Below are 20,117 nucleotides of genomic sequence, written 5' to 3'. Positions count from 1 at the left end.
AGGCTCTTCAACCAAATTTTATCATTTGGTTCCCAGGCTAGAAGGTGATAACTCTCATTAGATAATAAAGTTTATAAGAACGGAAAATATGTTACAGCCTGAGTGAGATAAGCACAAAGTTGTAAAAAACTGATGAAGTTCATTTTGAGAATTCCAAGTACCTCCTGTCTGCCATCTCTTCCACCTGAACTGAGGAACCAATCACCCTCTAGCTAGCTGTTTTGCAGTCCAGATCGATTCTTTTTTTTTTGTTTGTTAATATTTATTTATTTATTTTGGCTGCGTCGGGTCTTAGTCGCTGCATGCGGGATCTTTTAGTTGCAGCATGCGGACTTCTTAGTTGCCGCATGCATGTGGGATATAGTTCCCCGACCAGGAGTCAAACCCGAGCCCCCTGCATTGGGAGCTCGGAGTCCTACCCACTGGACCACAAGGGAGTCCCCAGATCAATTCTCAAAAGAGCATGTGTCCTAAAGAAAATGGTATTTTAAGCTCTATGTCTGTGAGGTGGAAAGTGTTGTTGCCTTTTAAGGGGATACAGAAGATGAATAGAGACTTGGGAGATATTTCTGAAGCAGGAAGGCTTTGGTTCCTTGAAATCTGAGGCTGCAACTACGCTGACTCTGCAAGATGGTGCTTACCAGGATCTTGACTTCTTTAAGACACTTCCCCAAAGCCTGTGTGAAACATGTTATCACTTGTGACTACCCACATCCCTTCTCAGAGGCCATTTCCCTAATTATCATCATTATAAATGATCTTGATTTATTGTTAAGAAGGTCAGCATAAAGGAACTCCAGTTTTGAAATATTGTTCTAATCAATCAAGTACCAGAATTGAAACTGCCCTCACAACAGCTACTCTGGTCAAAATTAGAGCAGAGAGTTGCTTGAAAAAGTCTTCCCTTTAAACTAGCTCTCTGTCGTCATTTACCATGAGGAGTATACCCGGCCCTGTGGAATTTCTAACCTGATTCTCAACTCTCTGAGTGTGATGTCCTCAGATGGGCTTAATAATAACTCCCTCACAAACCTGTAAGAGGCTAATGAGATACGTGTACTGAGAGCATATCTGAGAATGTCAAGTACTCCATCAAACAGAGCGCAAGGGGTAGGCACGTTCTCATTTGTGGCACCCTACCCCTGGCTCAAAAGGCCTAAATAGGATGAAGAGAAGACCAGGATTCAAGCTGCTTCAATGTACAGTTGGCCCTCTGTATCTATTTGTTCTGCACCCAGGAATTCAACCAACCACACCATGGATTAAAAATAGTCCCCCCCCCAAAAAATCCAGAAAGTTCTAAAAAGTAAAACTTGAATTTGCTGTGTGCTGCCAACTATTTACATAGCATTTACATTGTATTTACAGTTATTTACATTGTATTAGGTATTATAAGTAATGTAGAGATGATTAAAGCATATAGGAGCATGCGCGTATGTTAGATGCAAATACTACGTACACAATTTTATATAAGGGACTTGAGCAAGCTTGGATTTTGGTATCCTGGGCATGGGGGGGTCCTGGACCAATGCCCCCCATGGATACTAAGGGACAATGGTATTATGCTCAGGAAGATTGGAGAAGAAGTGGGGAGGGGTGGAAGAGTGGAGAGAGGCTCCAAGAACTGTATCAGTGAGATTAACGCTGACTTGAGTCCAGGTCTTTGGTTCTTACAAGTTGAGTCACTGTCTATTCTTTTTTTTTTTTTTTTTTTTTGCGGTACGCGGGCCTCTCACTGTTGTGGCCTCTCCCGTTGCGGAGCACAGGCTCCGGATGCGCAGGCTCAGCGGCCATGGCTCACGTGCCCAGCCGCTTCGCGGCATATGGGATACTCCCAGACCGGCGCACGAAACCGTGTCCCCTGCATCGGCAGGCGGACTCTCAACCACTGCGCCACCAGGGAAGCCCGGGTCACTGTCTCTTCTTAATTCCACCATCGAGAAGTCCAATCAAGCCCCTTACAGTGTTCCTGGGCCTCTCCCTCTAAGCATTCTCAGCACCAACCCTTCTAAACGTAACTCACCCTATTTAGATCCAACACTCCTGTCACTGGCTGTAGTAGGGATCAGTTTATGGATCTAAAGAGCAGAGAGCAGAGAGTCTGTGTCTTTCCCCTTTTCTTAGAGCCAAAAAGTCTGCAGCAGTGAAGGAAGGAAGGAATAGCAGTGGGAGGTACAGTGTTCCAACTGATTGGCAGTGGGGTGGGGGTGAGGGACAGCCTCACTAAGAGAACCAGTTCCTATAGCTTCTCATCTAGAATCCTTGCGTTCACTGTGAGAATAGCCTGGAGCAAAGGTGTCAAACACCAAAGACTGACTTGTGGGCATAAAGGAATTGCAAGGCCTTGGGTAACACCAGAGAGGGGTTATCTAGAGTTATCAGGAGACCACCAGAGATCTGGCTCCTAAACTCATTTCCCAACAAACTTCTAGGGGAAATTCCCTGGATGGCTATGTTCTATGGGAACTTCAGTGAGGAAAACCACATCTGGAGTTGTAAACTGTGGGACTTCCATTGAGAGGTGAAAAGTATCTAGTCAAAGGCACAGTTTGCGGATAAAGTGAGATCCTTGAATGTGTTTCCTATGAACATATTTCTTCAAGGGCTGTTCCTAGCTAAGCCTCCTCAGTTGAATTTCTCACTGGGCCACCTTGTTATCAGAATGCCATAAAGGGTAGCGGAATATGCCACCCCAAAATATGCCTCTGAAGGGAGCAACATTTGCCTCCCCAAAATGTGTCACTTCGGCATGTGGATTATTTTGAGCTGAAAACAATCATGGCATACAAGACTCAGGAAGAACCATTGACCTCCCCTCTAACTACCTAAAAGAATTATGAATCTGCCATTTCAGTAAACAAGGGGTATTGAAGCCATCAAGCCAGCAACCACTGCAGCCACCCCGCAACGGTGCCCCCTGAGGGGAACTCAGGATGGAGATAAACAGGATACTGGCCCTAGACAGTCAAGGTGCATCTCAAAGGAAAGATTTCAATGAGCCCAGACTCTTGCATCTTCTTATACACAGAAAAGTGCTAAATTCATTAAACTTAAGATGCCTGGTTTTTCTTTAATTAACAGTAATCTTTTGATGTTCCAACTACCTGTTGGGTTTTTTTTTTTTGGAAAAACTCCTATATATCCTGGCTCCTCCCTAACCTCTTCAAAACAGCCCCTCGAGGCTATCTGAGAGGCTGTCTCCCAAGCTTAGGTCCTCAGTAAGTCCACCAAATAAAACACACTTCTCACCTTTTAGGCTGTGCGTTTTTTTCAGTCGACAGAATGTAGGTAGGGGACTTGCTCCAGGAAGATAGTTACGGGGATAATTATAGTATAGTACGAACTAGGTGTGTAGACAGGGAGGCACCTAGCAAAGTCTGTTTGTTAAAATTTCTCTCTGTCCCACTGTCTCTACAAGGCTCAACAAATATTTGTTTACCACCATTTGCTCCTTTCAACTTTGGTGAATTGCCTTCCTTCCTGTAATACTATCCCCAACATCCTCTTTTGTCTTTAGCTGAAAATGGTATTTGAGGTATCAGCTTGGGCCACTGGGGGGAGTTTTAGTCAGCTTTCTTGGGTATCTCCCAAGCATACAGGAAATATACATTTTGTTAAGCTTCTGTTTGTTTTTTGTAAAAATAATAATAAATAGAAATCTCAATTAAATAGAGTCAGGAGACCAGAAGGGGGAGCTCTCATGCTCTATGAGGATAGCAGAGCCAACAGGAAGAAGAAAGATTTCCTCTTCTTTCCTGGCTCAGACATTAAGAGACTGTCACAACTCAGCCAACAAAAAGCCATGCTCTGTTTCCTATAGCCCTCTCAACTTCCTTTTCCCCTCTATAAAATTCTCCTCTCCATTTTTGCTGGAGACTTGCATGTGGCTCACCATGGTTGTAGACCTAAAATTGCAATTCTTTGCTGATCCCAAATAAACCTATTTTTTGCTGGAGAAATGACTGGCAGTCTGTTTGTTTTAGGTCAACATTTTCTCTTGTTAATCTATCTCTTATTACAGGGGGATCTCATCCAGGTCTCAGAACCTAGAAGGATAGAGCGAAAATTCTTTTTCCTGTCCTATAGTCAGAATGCTTAGTTTATATCCAGAACTTGTCTTCAAAGCATGTTAGTAGCAATGCCATCCTGTTTCTTCTCTTTGAATGGGAAATATGTCATCAGGATTAGATGCGGACGTGTTGGTATTTACAGGAACTCTGGTGCACTGTAAACCCTAGCTCATGTCAAGTATTCCTTGAATAACGGGGAATCAGGTGCTGATAGTCTAGACGGGGATCGTCTCAGAGGACGCTGTAAATCCAACTACTCTAGTTCTTTGGGTGAAGAGCGGGGGCAAAAAGGCAAGAATTCTGGGCACCTGGGTATGGAGGATTTGAGAGGTGACTCTAAGAAAAGATAAGATGGCCATCATGTGTCCATACATCTTGAGCCCTTCCCAGCAACTTAGTGTTATCTACTGAAGACCTAAATCAAGTAGTGACTCAAGGAATATAGAGGCAGGAGGGAGACACTCCTAGGACTCATGTGTGAAGTGGCAAGCTAAGAAAGCGATCCATTTTATGTCTGCTAATAACTCTTTTTCTGGGAAAAATCCCCAGTTTAAATTCTTCTAGGAACTTAAGTGAGGGGCAGTAGTTTCTCTTGAGTTAACAGGGTCTCCACTGCCATTAGCTCAAAATAATCCACATGCCAAAGTAGCACATCTTGGGGAGGCCTCTTTTGAACCCCTGTTTTTTAACAGGTGGCAATACAGTACTGTATACTTAAAATGTGCTAACAGGGTAAATCCTATGGATTCTCATCATACACACACACGTAAGGGTAACCATGTGAAATGATAGATATGTTTGGTAGCTTGATTATAGTGATTATCTCAAAATGTATATGTATACCAAATGAAGTTGTACATCTTAAATATAAATAATATATGTCTGCTACAATTCAAATGCTTTCAGCTCAGTCCTTTCTCACATACACACACACACGCACACGCGCACACACACGCACACACACACACGCTTTCCTTCTTTAGCAGTTAATGTCTTTATACATCTCTGTCCCCCAATTTGCTCCTAAATATTTAAAGGGAGAAGGAAGGGGTATGAGAATTGTCTTGAGAGGAATCATTCTCTCTGGAGCAAATGAGACAAAGTTTTTTGTGTCATGGTCATTGATCTGATGAGTAGTCTTGAGCCAGAGTTTATGAGGATATTAAAGTGTGTGCATGTTTATAAACTAGAGGAGAATTAAAAGAGGATAGGAGGGAAAAAAAAATCTCACACACAAGACTATAGTCTTCTCAAATACTTGGAATTGAAGGTATCTTATTTCCTTTATTATAAGGAAGACTTGAAAAATCTTTCAGTCAGGAAGAGTCTTAATGATCTAGTACATTTTAATACTCTGACTTACTAGGGCGACTCAAAAGTTTGGGAAGAGGAAAAGAAAATCCCTTGTATAATTTCTTGATCTTATTAGATCCAAACACAGTAAGGTTGCCGCATTATACAGATAGAGCTCTCATGTTGCCAGTGTCTATTTCCAAATTTTTAATGCTTCCCCCAACAGCTGACATTTGGGAAGAACAGAAACCAGATATTTTCAAAACATTCCTTGTGATGAAGTGAAAAAAGCCCTGGATTAGTAACCGTGTAAACTAGACTTTTGTCTCAGCTTTTCTACTAACCTTTTGGTCTTAGCAAATCTCTTAACTTTGCACTTTTGTATATTGCAACACTAGCAGCAGCATCCCAAGGGTGCTATGGTATTAGAATGAGATAACTTAGATGAAAGCACCTTGAAATTCTTGAAGTGCTAAGTAATGACTAAATTCCAGAGGATGAGATTACAGAGAGCAAAGCTGACCAATATTATAGAAGGAAGCTTATTACAGAAAAGCTCAGATTCATTATAAGTTTATGTCTCATCTTTCTCTTTCATGTAATGTATTTAACAGAATCGGTTATATAATGAACCAAAAAAAAAAAAAGGAAAGAAAGAAGCAGTGGAGACGGAACCTGGGACAGCTCAAATGCATTACTCATTGTTATTTAAGGAGTAAATTAAAGGCCAGCAGCTGGGCCATAACCCCTGCTGGGTGTCATCTATTTATCAAAGTGCACAGGCACCTCTGGGTTACCTTCACAGGCAATGACAACACGTCTGGTGCTGGCCTTGGCCCGGTATCTGCAGTTGGGAGCCCTGGAACTTCCTGTCTCCCTGCAATCTGTTACCTTCACTACACCCTCATGACAGTTCATCCGGCCATTCTTGCACTGAATATTGGCGGTTCTGCAGATACTATGAATGCTCCCAAGGTCTTCATGAATGAAAGTGTTGAAGCGCTTGCACTGATGTGAAGTCATCTTCCGTCTTTGCATCACCAAGTTGCAGTAGCCATCATTGCCTCCTGTCACATCAGGGTCCACGTGTTGCCGCAGGAATCGCTGGTACATGCGATCCTGGCCATAGGAGGGCTGTACCAGCCCCAGCCCCAGCAGGGTCAGCAGCAAGAGCAGAAGTAATGCACGGGTCGTCTGGAGAGCCATCACTACCTTGGAGATGCCTAGAGAGAAACCAAGGGGCAGGCAAAATCATCCCTGATTCAACAGGAAGTGAGCAACCCAAAGCAGCAAGGACAATTTTTGGAGCGTCAGACAGGTCCATTTTCTACACATGCAGTCCAAGGGTTAGCCCCAGCTGAAATCCTAGTTTGATATATATGGTTACTACTGTCCTTTGTTTCAAAGAGGCTGCTTCATGATGGTGGATCACCCCGTGTGAGTGATTAAACGGCTGACGAGGGACCTGCACTTAATTCCACCTACAGCCTATCCTTAACGATAATGATTAGGATCAAACATAACTATCCTTCTTTTAAATGCCAGCTTCTAAGTTCACAACCACCTTTTGCCTGTGCACAGAAAGATACGAAGCTCTATGTCATATTCCTGTGTCTGATGCTGCAGATATGCGATATGGAGTTGGGAAGTGAGGGAAGTGAAGGAGTTGTGGGAAGCAGGATGGCAGGAAGAAATGATGTTCGATTTACCCCTCAACCCCAGGACCACTGGATACAACTTCTGAAGATACACTTGGCACTTGGGTAAGAGCTTCATCACAACAATGTACTTTGGGTTGCTTTTCCCAAATCCAATTTTGCGCAGTTCTGTCTACTTTCTCTCATCCTGCTTCTTTGTGACCAACAACATGGTTTAGCAAGATGACTAGCTACAGAGTAGATTAAACTATTCATCCAAGAGCAAACCCATGACCTCAGCCCCAGTAACCAACTGATTTAACAAGACATGGAAAAACATTATGAACAGAAGTCCCATGCAGACATCAATGGGTGCATCTCAAGATTCTACCTACAACAGAAAATGAAATGATCCCTAAATCCTCCCAACACGTACTTTTGTTTAGAGCTTGCCCCAAAGGCTTTCTCCACTGCACACATCAAATCTCAGTAAGAACTTCTTTTGATACTGTGATCCCAAAGACCTAGTTCTGCCACACTAACTGTGTGACCTTGGGGAAATGACTTAACCTCTCTCAGTATATTTCCTCACAAGTAGAATAAGCATAATAATAATAATACCTACTTCTTAGGAATGTTGTGAAGAATAAATGATAAAATCAATGTAAAGTGCTTATCACAATGCCTAGCCTACGGTTAAGTGTTCAGTAAATGTCAGCAGTGGCCATTTTTACAATTTCCATTTTTCTTGGTTTCCTTTGTTCCCTCAATCTGATACACTAACAACTAAACTGAATTGCACATATTATTGACACCCTCCCTCTTATTTTGTAGAGAGTCTGTATTCCCAAGAGATGAGAAGGCTCTTTTTAAGCCAAAATATCTCAGTTACTAGAATTTATGCTATGTCCCTAGACAAATGTTTCCTCTCCAAAGTGCATGGAATTTTCTTTCTTTCATGTCACCATTCTTCAAAGGACTTGACATTTGGGGGTGCTTCTTCTCTTTTCCTTGCGAAGTCAACAAAACATAATGGATTAGGATTTCAATTCTTCAGATGATTGACCTGAGATAAAATGACTTGCCTGTGACTCAACATTTCATTCTAAACAACCTTTGGTTGTGAGAGAGCAAGAGATCAAGAGCAAAAACTACTAGGGTTGGCTACTCAGCTGCTAGCTCCATCAGCAGGTCAGGAAGAACCCTATCCCAATGCCACATGATTTCCTGGGAAAGTGTCATTTGTCCTAACACCAGGGCAGGGTATGCAATAATAATGCTCTAAGTAGATGTTTGGAGATGTGAGTTTTCACAACTGTGATGTGATCTATGTAATAATGGTCCATGCCTTTGACTTTCCCCATCAAGACCGTGAGTGGGCAAGAGTCTGTTTGGAAGCCCCTTTGCCTAATATTAGGGAGATAGTCCTGGTTGGAGAACCAGAAAAAAAAAATCCAAATAGTCTACCAAACTCTGGAAATTTCTCGCTTCCTAAGAGTTTTTTGATTTTATCGTAAGATAAAGTTTCTTTCTTTCTTCTTTTTTTTAACACTATACATTTCCAGAACTTTTTTTTTTTTTTTTTCTGTGTTGAGTCTTTGTTGCTGCATGCGGGCTTTCTCTAGTTGCGGGGAGTGGGGTGCTACTCTTCGTTGCGGTGTGTGGGCTTCTCATTGCGGTGGCTTCTCTTGTTACAGAGCACGGGCTCTAGGTGGTGCACAGGCTTCAGTAGTTGCAGCACGCAGGCTCAGTAGTTGCACCTCGGGGGCTCTAGAGCTCAGGCTCAGTAGTTGTGGCACACGGGCTTCGTTGTTCCGAGGAATGCGGGATCTTCCCAGACCAGGGATTGAATCCGTGTTCCCTGAATTGGCAGGCGCAGTCTTAACCACTGCGCCACCAGGGAAGTCCCAAGACAAATTTTCTAATAAAGGAGGTTTGGAAAACCCTTCTCCCTACTTCAGAAAGAAATGACAATGTTTTCAATTTTGAAATAGATGAATTCAAGGCAGATATATTCATGTGTTGAGTATGTACCCATAACCTTTCATCCTTTCCTCCATAAATTGAGTACTTTCAGTGAGGGTGGGCTCTCTGTGGCACCAGGACACTGGCCTATAACCCAGGTATTGAGGAGCCAGGGCTTTTGGTCCATTTGAGGGCATGTAGGCAGCAGGGGAGGCCACCATGGGGAATACTGTGACCACTATAGTCATTCATAAGATGGCAAAACTAGTGATGCATAACTGTAATTTATTAACTACTTTCTAAATAAAATATCCAGGTATCTGTTGATGAGATTAGGTAACAGGAAGTTAACCACTGAACCCATGGATTAATTAGCATATTTTACAGAGATTGTTAACCTAAGTTTGTATTTACTTAAAAACATATCAAGTTGAAGAAGAATAAAGGATAAGCTTGGAATCTTTCTATGACCTCCCCAAGACCTCAGCGTTGCCAGACGTCAGTTGATAAAGTAAAAGATTAAAGAGAAAATAATTAGAGTAATCAATTTTTTGATCTTTATATAAAATAACCATGAGAATATCCTGGCAGTGTTCCATTCAAAGCAATATCAAATTACTTCCTGCTTAAGGTAAGAGTGGCTACCCTGCATGGATTTTGGTATTCATGCAGGATTACAAATGTGTGTGTGTGTGTGTGTGTGTGTGTGTGTGTGAGAGAGAGAGAGAGAGAGTGTAATTAATCTGTTGGTATTTAGTCCTAAACTCTTCTTCCTAGGGCTTAACATTTGTAAAAGTAATACTGGCTTATGAAAGGTGACAGCAAAACAATTTGCTTCTAAAAATTCTGCTTAGTGGCCTTGAGCCCTGGAATTTTCCCAGCAATCTCTGTAAGATGAATTTAACATCCTTACCTTCACGGAAAGGTAAAAGTCCACCTCCTTAATGCCTGATAAGGAACTGACTGATAAGGAAAAAGGCATTTCTATCCCATCCAACCCTCTCAGGGGACAGCTGAATAGAGAAAATGGGGAAAGATCAATAGACAAAGAATCAGTGAGAAGACTTTGATTTTTACTGATTTCAGAGACGTTTTTATTTATTAAGCATATTGTAAAACAGAAAACAAAAGATCAGCAGCTCATTTTCTGGATTCCTGGCAATGAATGTTGCTACAGTAAGAGGGGGAAATGCAAGGAAAAAAGAGCAGAGCCAGCTCTAGGCTACTGCCCTGGAGGGATAAAGGACTCATCAAAGTGGGTGGGCCAGTCATTTTCACAGCCAATAACAATGACTCTGTACCCTCGTGTGGCTCTGTACTTGCATGGAGGCCGGGGGGACCCTCCTTTATGCTTGCAAGTGGTGATCTGGAAGGGAGACTTGCTTATTCTGAGATCGCCTTCGTAAGGTTCTCCATTCTTATCTTCACAGATGCCCTTGATGTCATTCCTGCTGCCATGAATAAAGGTGTTGACGTCTTTGCAGGGATTGATCAGGTCTCGCCTCTTCATTATGCTTTCACAGTATCTGTCATCCCGGCCCTTTGGTTGGCGATCATAGTGCTGGGACAGGAAGTGTCTGTATCTGCGGTCATCCTGAGCCAGGGTCAGTGGGGTCAGACCCAGACCCAGCATGAAGACGAAAAACAGGGGGCTCAGGAACATCACCATCTCTTTCAACAAAAGCTCCTACCAAGAGGAAAAGGAGATGCAGTAGGGGCACAGAATAGCATTGCCAAATTAGGCTAAAAGGACAGGGACCTTTCCCTCTGACAGGGCGTCATAAATCAGGTATCACGTCACCTAAGCATATCTTTTTCTTTTCCTTTCCCCATTAGTCTCATATGTCTTGTCTATCGATTCCTTTGGAAAGTCTATTTAAAAGTTTCCTGAACACACCTTCCAGCCCCAACCTCTCTTTCCTATCCCTGAAAATTTACGTTTCTACCAGTTGTAGCATTACAAAATCCATTCACACTCTTTAATTCATATTAACTAATTTAATAACAAACACTACATAAGCCCCTACTGGGTACCAGTCACCGTGCTAGGTCCTGGAACACAAAGACCATTAAGACACACCAAGTCTTGGACTCCCCAGGTGGCACAGTGGTTAAGAATCCACCTGCCAACACAGGGAACATGGGTTAGATCCCACATGCCACGGAGCAACTAAGCCCATACGCCACAACTACTGAGCCCACGTGCCACAACTACTGAAGCCCACGTGCCCACAGCCCGTGCTCCACAAGAGAAGCCACTGCCATGAGAAGCCTGTGTACCACAACGAAGAGTAGCCTCCACTCACCTCAACTAGAGAAAAGCCTGTGCGCAGCAACAAAGACCCAACGCAGCCAAAAATAAATAAATAAATTTATTTATTTAAAAAATAATAAATGGTATAGTGTCATGGATATTAAATTAATTATTAATTTTTATATTGTGCTTTTCTTGTGTGTAAGTCAATAAACATATTTTCGTATTAAATATTTTTGTAGCCCTTAAAGAGGCCACAGGTTGTAGCACTGAGCCTGTAGTGATGCTAACCAGCCCTGGGAGTACAACTGTGGCTCTAGAAAGACAAGAGGATTCGGGGTTCTGCTGGTTACATGTGAAGGCGTGTGACAGGGTGAGCGAAATGACCTCTCTTTCTTCCTTTTTTTTTTTTAGTGAAGCAAGTAAAGTGTTTATTAGGAGGAAAAAGAGTACAGTACATGTGGATAGACACACAGAAGGGCTCAGAGAGAGACACAGTCATGCCCTCATGGTAGTTTGAATCACTTTTATGGGGCATTTCACTACCTTGTCTGTTTTATCATAACTGTAGACAAATTTGGTATACTGCCAAAGAATTACCAAATTATACACTAAGAAATTACCAAATTATACACTAAGTCATTCCTCAATTATGAAATAAAGAAATAGTCACTGAAAAGGTTTCCATTAAGCACATAAGAGTATGATGTGTAATAGCAGCAGCAAAAGTGTGTTCTTGGGAGGTTAGCAAGCAAGTGGTACATGATTGGAAGAGTCACACCTAAAAGAATAACAAGTAGTCCTACATGGCGGCTGCTCCATCACAGCTGCTGGGCTGCCATGCGCCAAGCTCTTTACATTTACATTGTGCTTTTCAGTCTCCTGGGTGTGTTTTCTCTTTCTAGTTTTTTGGAAGACAAAATTTTCTTGAATTGTAATCAGTTAAGTCTCTTGCTCTGCTATGGACAAATATTGCCTTCTAATGTCACAGGCAATTGTAGAATGGCAGGCTGTCAAGGTTGGAAGGGTCCTTAAAGGTCACACAGGGAGCAGAGGCCAGAATCCCAGAGTCCAAAAATCTGGAAGTAGAACCTGAGCTGGTAGTACCCAAAAGAGTCATTAGGTGGCAGTGGTGGATAGGAATGCTGTCTCCCACGCTGTAGAGAAAACAGTGGGTCCTCGTAGGAGGTGCCAGTATTGTACAGGGGATATTGCTGTTCACTGAAGGGGGTGTGAGCTGGCAGGCCTGTCTACAGTTTCTGTCCAAACACTCTATGCTTTAGATATTAAGCCCAAGGACAGCTCACCAGTGTCAAAGCAAAAGTCACAAAGCTCAGTATATGCCCACAAGGATATCACAAAATAAAGATTTACCTCTTGTCAGGTTTCATGGGTGCCATTCCAAAACCATTATTCATGGGATCTGAGCGAACAATTACCTGTTTACTTCTCAGTGTTTCCTACTGGTGCATAATCTACAGGAGGGCAGGGCTCATATTATTCACCTTGTATTATACTACCTGCCTCACAGTAGACCCTCAATAATAATTTTTTTTAATGACTGACTTCATTTTCTTCTCCAGGCCTAAATTTGTTCATCTATAAAATGAGAGTTGCTAGCTCTAAAAGTTTGAAATTCCCTGGTTCTCATAAAGCATAAGAGAGCCTCTCTAGTTTCACTAGCAAAAGTCCAGTGACCATGGAATTGTAAAGATAAGTTTGTATAAGTTTAGTTGGTAGCACAAGGCACCAGCTGGAAGAAAGAGATGATAGGATGGTCTGCAGCCCAATCTCACTGGTATGCAACATCCCTGAAGGCTCGGTGTGTAAGTCCAGCCCATACCACTTCTAGTTAAGGCACTGGACTGACCCTACCTCAGGGCTTGTCACCCTAAAAAGCCACTTGTTTGTTGGGAGGTTGAAGGTCCTCATGTGCCAATCTGCAGAGGTAAAGGAATATCTTTGTTTCTGACTTACAAAATTTGCACATTCGTTCTATAACAACTCAGCTAAAGTTTGCTCAGCCTTATTGTAATCTTGACTCCCTGAGACATCCAGAAACCAAATCCCGGCAAATACACACCACTGGTGAGAGTGGTCACCACTATCTAACATCTGCTCCCCCTACTCATACCTTCCACAAGCATATATGCAATTCTCAATTTCCCAAAAAGAGAGGTAAAAGGGAATTGGAAGAAAACAAATAAGAGATTATTTGTGGTCCAGAAGTGAATCTGCCTAGGCCAAGGGTGCAGAGCCTCACATTTGGTCAAGGGTGGTCAGACTCATTTACACATATCCTTCTAGACCCAAGCACATAAGTGTCAGTGGAATTTGTTCCAAATGTTCTTTAGACCAACTTTATCCTCTGTCTGAAACCAATCCCTTGGTCTTTATAAAAATTAACATTCTCTTCCTCTCCCCACAGGCAATATTTTGTATTCAAGGGATCCACCAAACTTTATGCACCAGGGAATTACCTTGACCTTTAATGATGAGTAACTATGGTCAGTGTACCTTCTTTTGATCTTGGGATGTGTCCCACTTTGCTTTCAAAGAGCACCCAAAACTTTCTTTTTTTTGGCCGCACTGCACGGCCTGTGGGATCTTAGCTCCCTGACTAGGGATTGGACCCACGCCCTCCGCAGTGAAAGCGCAGAGTCCTAACCGCTGGACCACTAGGGAATTCCCCCAAAACTTTCTTAAGGAAAGAAATTATCAGGGAAGGTTATAAGAAAACAGAGCTGGGACTTCACTGGTGGTCCAGTGGCTGACTCTGTGCTCCCAGAGCAGGGGACCTAGGTTCCATCCCTGGTCAGGGAACTAGATTAGATCCCACGTGCCAACTAAGTTCAAAGGTCGCAACTGAAAGATCCTACATGCTGCAACAAAGATCTCAGATCTCATGTGCTGTAGCTAAGACCCGGCGCAGCCAAATAAATAAATATCGAAAAAGAAAAGAAAGCAGAGCTAAAAATATATTTTCTGTTTTCTTTTCTTGTTAAGCCACATACAATGCCTATATGGTGGGGGGGTGGGGGGGTTCCGGATGCCCTTCAGCAAACAGCTTTCCCAAATCTTTGGGGATTTTATCACAATTTAGGAGTCTCTCCTAAACCTCCACTTGCTCCTAATCGCACTAATTTCCCTTTATCTACATATAGGACAGTGGTCTCCAACCATTTTGGCACCAGGGACCGGTTTTGAGGAAGACAATTTTTCTACGGACGTGGGTGGGGCGATGGTTCAGGCGGTAAGGCGAGCGATGGGGAGTGGCGGATGGAGCTTTGCGCGCCCCGCCGCTCACCTGCTGCTCTGCGGCCCAGTTCCTAACAGGCCACGGACTGCTACCCGTCCACAGCCCAGGGGTTGTGGACCCCTGATATAGAATATCCCCCAAAGAAATATGTTTTCATTTTAAACTTTGGAATCTAATTCATTTTCTTCTTAATTCATGAGCTTGGGCCCAGAGGCTTTAAAAGGGGGGAAATAGTTTCACTGAAATGGATGGACAGCTAAAAATAGTATATAAACAAACAAGTAAATAAATAAAATAACGGATTACCCAGGTGGAAGAATCTTACAAAAACCTGGAAGTTTCCCTCCAACTGAAGAGAGGTTCCAGCTGTTTGTTCCTGGAGATGGGTTCCAGCTGTGTGAACCTGGAGGCCCCTCTTAGTTCTCATTATATAGTGATCAGATGAACAGGGTGGGGAGACCAGATCTAAAAATCCCCAATTCTGCAGAGACAGGCAAACCAAGGACACTGCTCTTGGACAAACAATGAGAGTCATTCACCTCTTCCCTGGGCATGACCCGGCCAACTATCAATCCACCTGAATAGATTAGAGATTTGTTCCAGAGGCAAAGTTTGATAAACATGGCCTCTCGTCCCAAAGTTGCTTTTCCTGACATCGTGGTTCTTACTTTTGCCCAGGACAGGACCGAGGTTTCATTGTTGCCATGTAATGATCTGGATCCAGAAGATGTCGTTTCTTGGGCCAGCTCTAAGAACTGCCTCAGAAGAAGCCTGCAGAGTGAGATGGGGTCTCTCAGCAGGATGCTGCTCCACTGTGCTTTCTGTTTACCCACATAATTTGGTTTCATGAAAGGGTGCTAAGTAGGTTTCACAGAACCAGGAAAGCACTTCCAGAGAAGCTTATATGACAGCTCTTAGCACCCTGCCTTTGACCTCAACCTCCCAGCTACTAACCCTTACTAACCCTCGGAAATATCCTTATCATATGTCCTGGGCTTCTCTTTCCTTTCTTGTTTACCTGTCCACAAATGACTAACTGTGCACTCAATCTTCTGTTCCTTGTAACACAGTTGTAAACTTGATTATCTCCGCCATCAGTGCAACACTGACATTGCATCCACTCACAAAGTGGATTCGTTGCCTGCATAGAAAGTGGACTGAAGGTCACCAGGATCACTTATAGATCCTATGGTTTCAAATATCAGGTAGCAGCAGGAGGCCAACTATTTCACAAACCCTCAGCACCCACCTTCACTGATGTTGGATCTAGGACACTGTTATCTTCTTAAAAATCCTCAGCCTTCTATTGTCATCCACCCACCTCCAACTTTTCAGTCTCCCTGTATTTTAGGTGTCAACTGAAGACAGGCTGCCTACCAGTAAAACAAATGCACTTGAAATCATCATAATAATTATAATAATCAGTGTTACCTTTCACTCTATGAAGCGCTCATATACATGATTACATTTAACCATCACCGAGACCGTGTGAGGTGGGTATTATGTAAGCCAGTTTTTCTTATGAGGAAACTCTGAAATCAAACAGCAGGGGCCCTTGACTGAAACAGCCCTTTCTTTTTCTTTTGCTAATAACTTTCTTGCCTCATCCAGCTTCTGACTATAAAAACCTTCCATTGAAGAGCTCCTCGGAGCACCTCTTATCTACTAGATGAGATGCTGCCCCATTCGTGCATCGTTCAACAAAGTCAATGAGGTCTTCAAATTTACTCCGTTGAATTTTGGTTTTTAACAGAGCAAAGAGCAGTAGCGGGATGTGGGGCTCTACTGGCTCTAACGACGTGCCCAAACACTCACTTTCCTTTTATGGGCAAACACACTGTTTGAGAGGGGCACCTACCGTAAATTAATCACACATCACTTTTTAAACACAAACTGAAGAACTGAGTTTTAAAAAGTTATCAGCCATTACAAACCACACAGCTGGGTTTTGCCTTGTGATTCAATCTGATGATCTTTTTCTTTTAGTAGTGAGTTCAGATTTATTAATACAAGTAACATGATTAAAAAAAAAGTTATCAGGACTTCCCTGGCAGTCCAGTGGTTAAGACTCCTCTTTCCAGTGCAGGGGGCAAGGGTTCCATCCCTGGTTGGGGAAATAAGATCTTACGTGATGCTTCATGCGGCCAAAAAAAAAAAAAAAAAAAGACTTATCAAACCAGTCACTTGTTGTGGAGAAGGCTGCCAGACCCATTGCTGACACCCTGATTGCCTCAGCAGTCCTGGACCAGGAAGCAGCAGCCAACTCCCACAGTCTGTGGGGATCAAGATGACTTGATCAACACAACCCCACCCTAGTCTGATAAATCGCCTAAAAGCAGAGATTAGATACTCCACTCCAAAATCGAGCACATACAGTCCCATGGCCTGAAACACCAGTGCAAGCACCAACTCACACAAACAGATCAGCCTCTGATTTTAGAGTTATGCAGTAGTGCTGGGGGGCAGCCTTCAGCCTCTGAACACAGCCAAGTCCTTTCTCTTCCTCTGGGGTTTCACTCGACAGCCTTTTCACAACCTGTCCATAGAGCTGACAATGCCAAAAGTCAGCTGGTGAATGGTGAATGATTGCTTTCATTCTAATTGTTTTTCTTTTCACCTTGGCCCAATGAGGTTATGATGAAACAGAATATAAGATTTTGGAAAAAATTAAAAAAGAAAGTTTTACTATTTCATTAAAATGCATCTAAGTGTTTACTCAAAATACTTATAATGAGGAACTACAGTCAACGCTCCACATCCACAGGTTCCCCATCCTCGGATTCAACCAACTATGGATCGAAAATATTTGAAAATAAATTCTAGAAACTTCCAAAAAGCAAAATTTTTAAGTTGCTGTGCCCCAGCAACTGGTTACATAGCACTTACATTGTATTAGGTATTATAAGTAATCTAAAGCATGAAACTTATTTAGTAACAGAAGTAATGGTTAAAAGAAGATGAAGTCCACATGGAAATAAGGGTCACACCTCTACCTCCAGGAAGTAGGGGACACTATTGATTGAGGGAGGATGGGGACAAAGTCCAGCTGACCCACCTCTATTTCCAAACAAAGACAAACATTAAACATTCCATTTTCAACAAACCCTTGTTCTGTGCCCATTCGCTCTTTCCCAGGTATTTCAATGTGCTCGGAGAATAGCTGTTTACAGAGATTGTTCTTTGCTCAAATAAAGATTAAATAAAAACTAAAGAGAGGTTTCACTGGCCTGCTGTGGTCCACTTTCTTGGCCAACTACTTTAATTTATGAATCACACTGGCAAATGCTTACAACAGCAACTCGGCAAACCCCTTAGTTTTGACCGCTTATAAGCTCACATCTGCTCTTTCAACAAAGCCAGAGCCATTCCTCTTCTCCTAGAATGATTTTCCCCAGCCTCTCTGCCAAACTATAGTTTTTCTCCGTATTACTGGAGTACCTTCTTTCCTATAAGAGTCATGTTACCAACATCCTACAGTCGGAATTAGAAGAGGGACCTCAGAGACTATCTATCAACCCCTCATTTTACAGATGAGGAACCAGGAACGAAAAAAGAACATGTATCGCCCAGCGAATATTTGCAGTTCCAGGGACTAGAAGCTTCCCACTGCACCACACAGCATTCACAGTCCACACTAGTAATTTCTAGGAAATCAAAGATCATTTTAAAGGTGCCAATGAAAAGTTGCTGTTTAAGAGAAAACTACTTTGGATATTTCCATATATTCCCAAAATATTTTAACACCCCCATTATCTGTTAAAAAGTTGCTTGAAATATAAAGTGTCTTATCCTTCTGCACTAACTAGTTAGTAGCTGTGTAGTTCAGTGGCTCTTTGAATACCTCTGGCTGCTTCTGGGAGGTCAGCCATGTGCTATTCAGATAATTATGTCACTTGGGTCTCTAGTGATTACATTTATGACTTGATTGTGAGGTTCCCGATGACACAGGAAAGGTCTTGGCTCTGTTGGGGAAGAGGACATTTTCTTCCACCCTTCCAGGTTCTTCTGGCTGGTTTAAGAATCAAATTGACATGAGACAGATTGACAGGAGAAAATCAAACAGATGTTTAAAATCATGGACACATTAGAGAGACCCAGGAAAACTGAGTAACTCGCCAAAATGGCAAAAGCCTCTCTTTAAATACCATCCTCCCCTCAAGGCAAAAAAGGATGTTGAGGGTGGGGAGAGTCAGTTATGTTAGGGTACCAGGAAAAGCGCAGTAAAAAGTAGGGCTGTGATGCAAACTGAAGTCTTTGCCTTCTCCAGCAGGCAAGAGTTTGTAGATATTTGGTCATCCTCTTCCAGGTACAGCGAGGGAGACACTCTTACAAATGGAGATTTCCCTTATAAATGTAAATGTTTCTTACTACAAAAAGTTAACTCCTACTAGGCTTTCTGGATTTTCCCCTTGTCTGCTGTTTCTTAGGAAATAACCAGGTTAAAATAATATGCTACAGAGATAGTTTGGGGTGGCAAATTCTGCTCCCCTACAGCTCACTTGAGATTTCCCCAGGCCCCAGAATGCTGCTGAAAGTGTTTTTACCATCCTGCCTAAATAAGCCCTGTTACCATTTGATGTGCTGTCACAGAGTAAGAAAGCTGAGGATCCCAAGGTTCCACTAAGAAAGCTTAGAGAAGAGGTTGGTGGCAATGTCTCAAAGAACGTCTCAACTCTGGCTGAAGGTGGGTTAAGGGTGAGGAGACAGAGGAGTAAACAGAAAACGAAAACACGAGCTCCCACGTGTCAGTTGCGGTCGCAAAAACCGGACAAGACCTGTTTCATAAATCTGGCGATCATCCTGGGTACCAAGCAAAAGAATCCTTAGTTTTGAGGAAGTGTAGGCCTCCCCGGATTTCCTTCGGTTCACCAATTCTGGGGTCCCCCTTAGAGCCTACGTTCGAGGCAACAGGCATTTCACACTGGCATCTCCACTCAGCTGCGGAAAATAAGCATCGGAGTCGGAATGGGGAATCTCTGACTCTACAAGAACTGGACTTTTACCTTCCTTCCTATTCCTCAGCTCCTCCAGTCCGGTGACGCAAACGCCTCCCCACCGAGCCCCACACTGCGACTCCCCCGACTCAAACGCCCCTGATGAAACTACTAAAAAGGAGGCGGGGGGGGGAGATGGAGGAAAAGGAGCTGGAGGAGGAGAAGTGTGAACCCACCTCGGCCTCGGAACAAGTCTGCAGAAACAGGTAGAACGGTGGAAAGAGACGTGTTTGCTTCTCACCCGCTTCTTCCTCCCAGCGAGGACGATGGGGAGCCGGTAGAAACGCAGAGGAGAGGAGCGTCGGGGTGCAAGCCTTTTTGTAGTTGAGACCCCGCCCAGTTTCTCCGAGAAGGCGCCTTCCTCCAGGACCCGCCTCCGACGCAGGCATCAGAGCAGCCCCCGCCCCAGGCGGAGGGGGTGGATCCCCACCTGGGCCGGGAGCGAGCCTGGAGATCCGAGCCCGACGCTCAGGGGCCGTGAGGACACGGCCTGTGGGGGCTGCAGACGGCGGGACCCTGGCCCCTTCTCCCTGCTCCCGGGAGCGAGGTTACCCCTCCCAGGCGTCCGCTGTCGAGAGTCCAGGAAGCCAGGCAGTTTGGCCCCGCACAGATAATTTTTTTGTTGAACAGTTCTCTTTTGTAGAA

General features: G+C 43.4%; 2 protein-coding genes across 3 annotated transcripts; both read right to left on the bottom strand.

Moving 5' to 3' along the window:
- Positions 1-5,314: 5,314 nt before the first annotated feature.
- Positions 5,315-19,792, bottom strand: RNASE4 (ribonuclease A family member 4). The gene is made up of 2 exons (XM_029238925.1): positions 19,649-19,792; positions 5,315-6,586 (listed from the first exon to the last, which is right to left on the bottom strand). Exon 2 carries the CDS (start codon positions 6,567-6,569, stop codon positions 6,126-6,128), a length of 444 nt encoding a protein of 147 aa, XP_029094758.1. The 5' UTR covers positions 6,570-6,586; positions 19,649-19,792; the 3' UTR covers positions 5,315-6,125.
- ANG (angiogenin) lies at positions 10,046-19,861 on the bottom strand. Of its 2 annotated transcripts, none has more exons than XM_029238922.1 (2): positions 19,649-19,861; positions 10,046-10,652 (listed from the first exon to the last, which is right to left on the bottom strand). In XM_029238922.1, the coding sequence occupies exons 1-2, from the start codon at positions 19,859-19,861 to the stop codon at positions 10,188-10,190; spliced, it is 678 nt and encodes a 225-aa protein (XP_029094755.1). In that variant the 3' UTR covers positions 10,046-10,187. The 2 variants fall into 2 exon arrangements, with proteins under 2 accessions (XP_029094755.1, XP_029094756.1); XM_029238923.1 differs by lacking the exon at positions 19,649-19,861 and adding an exon at positions 15,443-17,111.
- Positions 19,862-20,117: the final 256 nt, after the last annotated feature.

Source organism: Monodon monoceros, unplaced genomic scaffold (genome assembly GCF_005190385.1).
Source record: "Monodon monoceros isolate NGI ecotype Baffin Bay Population unplaced genomic scaffold, NGI_Narwhal_1 Super_Scaffold_21, whole genome shotgun sequence".
In the NCBI taxonomy this organism is placed as follows: Eukaryota; Metazoa; Chordata; class Mammalia; order Artiodactyla; family Monodontidae; genus Monodon; species Monodon monoceros.
The sequence above is the reverse complement of the archived record's forward strand: the minus strand, read 5'-3'. Positions and strand labels throughout refer to the sequence as shown.

Bases quoted from the DNA above. Each gene is read 5' to 3' on its own strand.
- RNASE4 (XM_029238925.1), bottom strand. From the start codon at position 6,569: ATGGCTCTCCAGACGACCCGTGCATTACTTCTGCTCTTGCTGCTGACC.
- ANG (XM_029238922.1), bottom strand. From the start codon at position 19,861: ATGCCTGCGTCGGAGGCGGGTCCTGGAGGAAGGCGCCTTCTCGGAGAA. The intron at 10,653-19,648 runs GTGGGTTCACAC...TCCTCTTGGTAG, and splicing joins AGACTTGTTCCGAGGCCGAG to GAGCTTTTGTTGAAAGAGAT.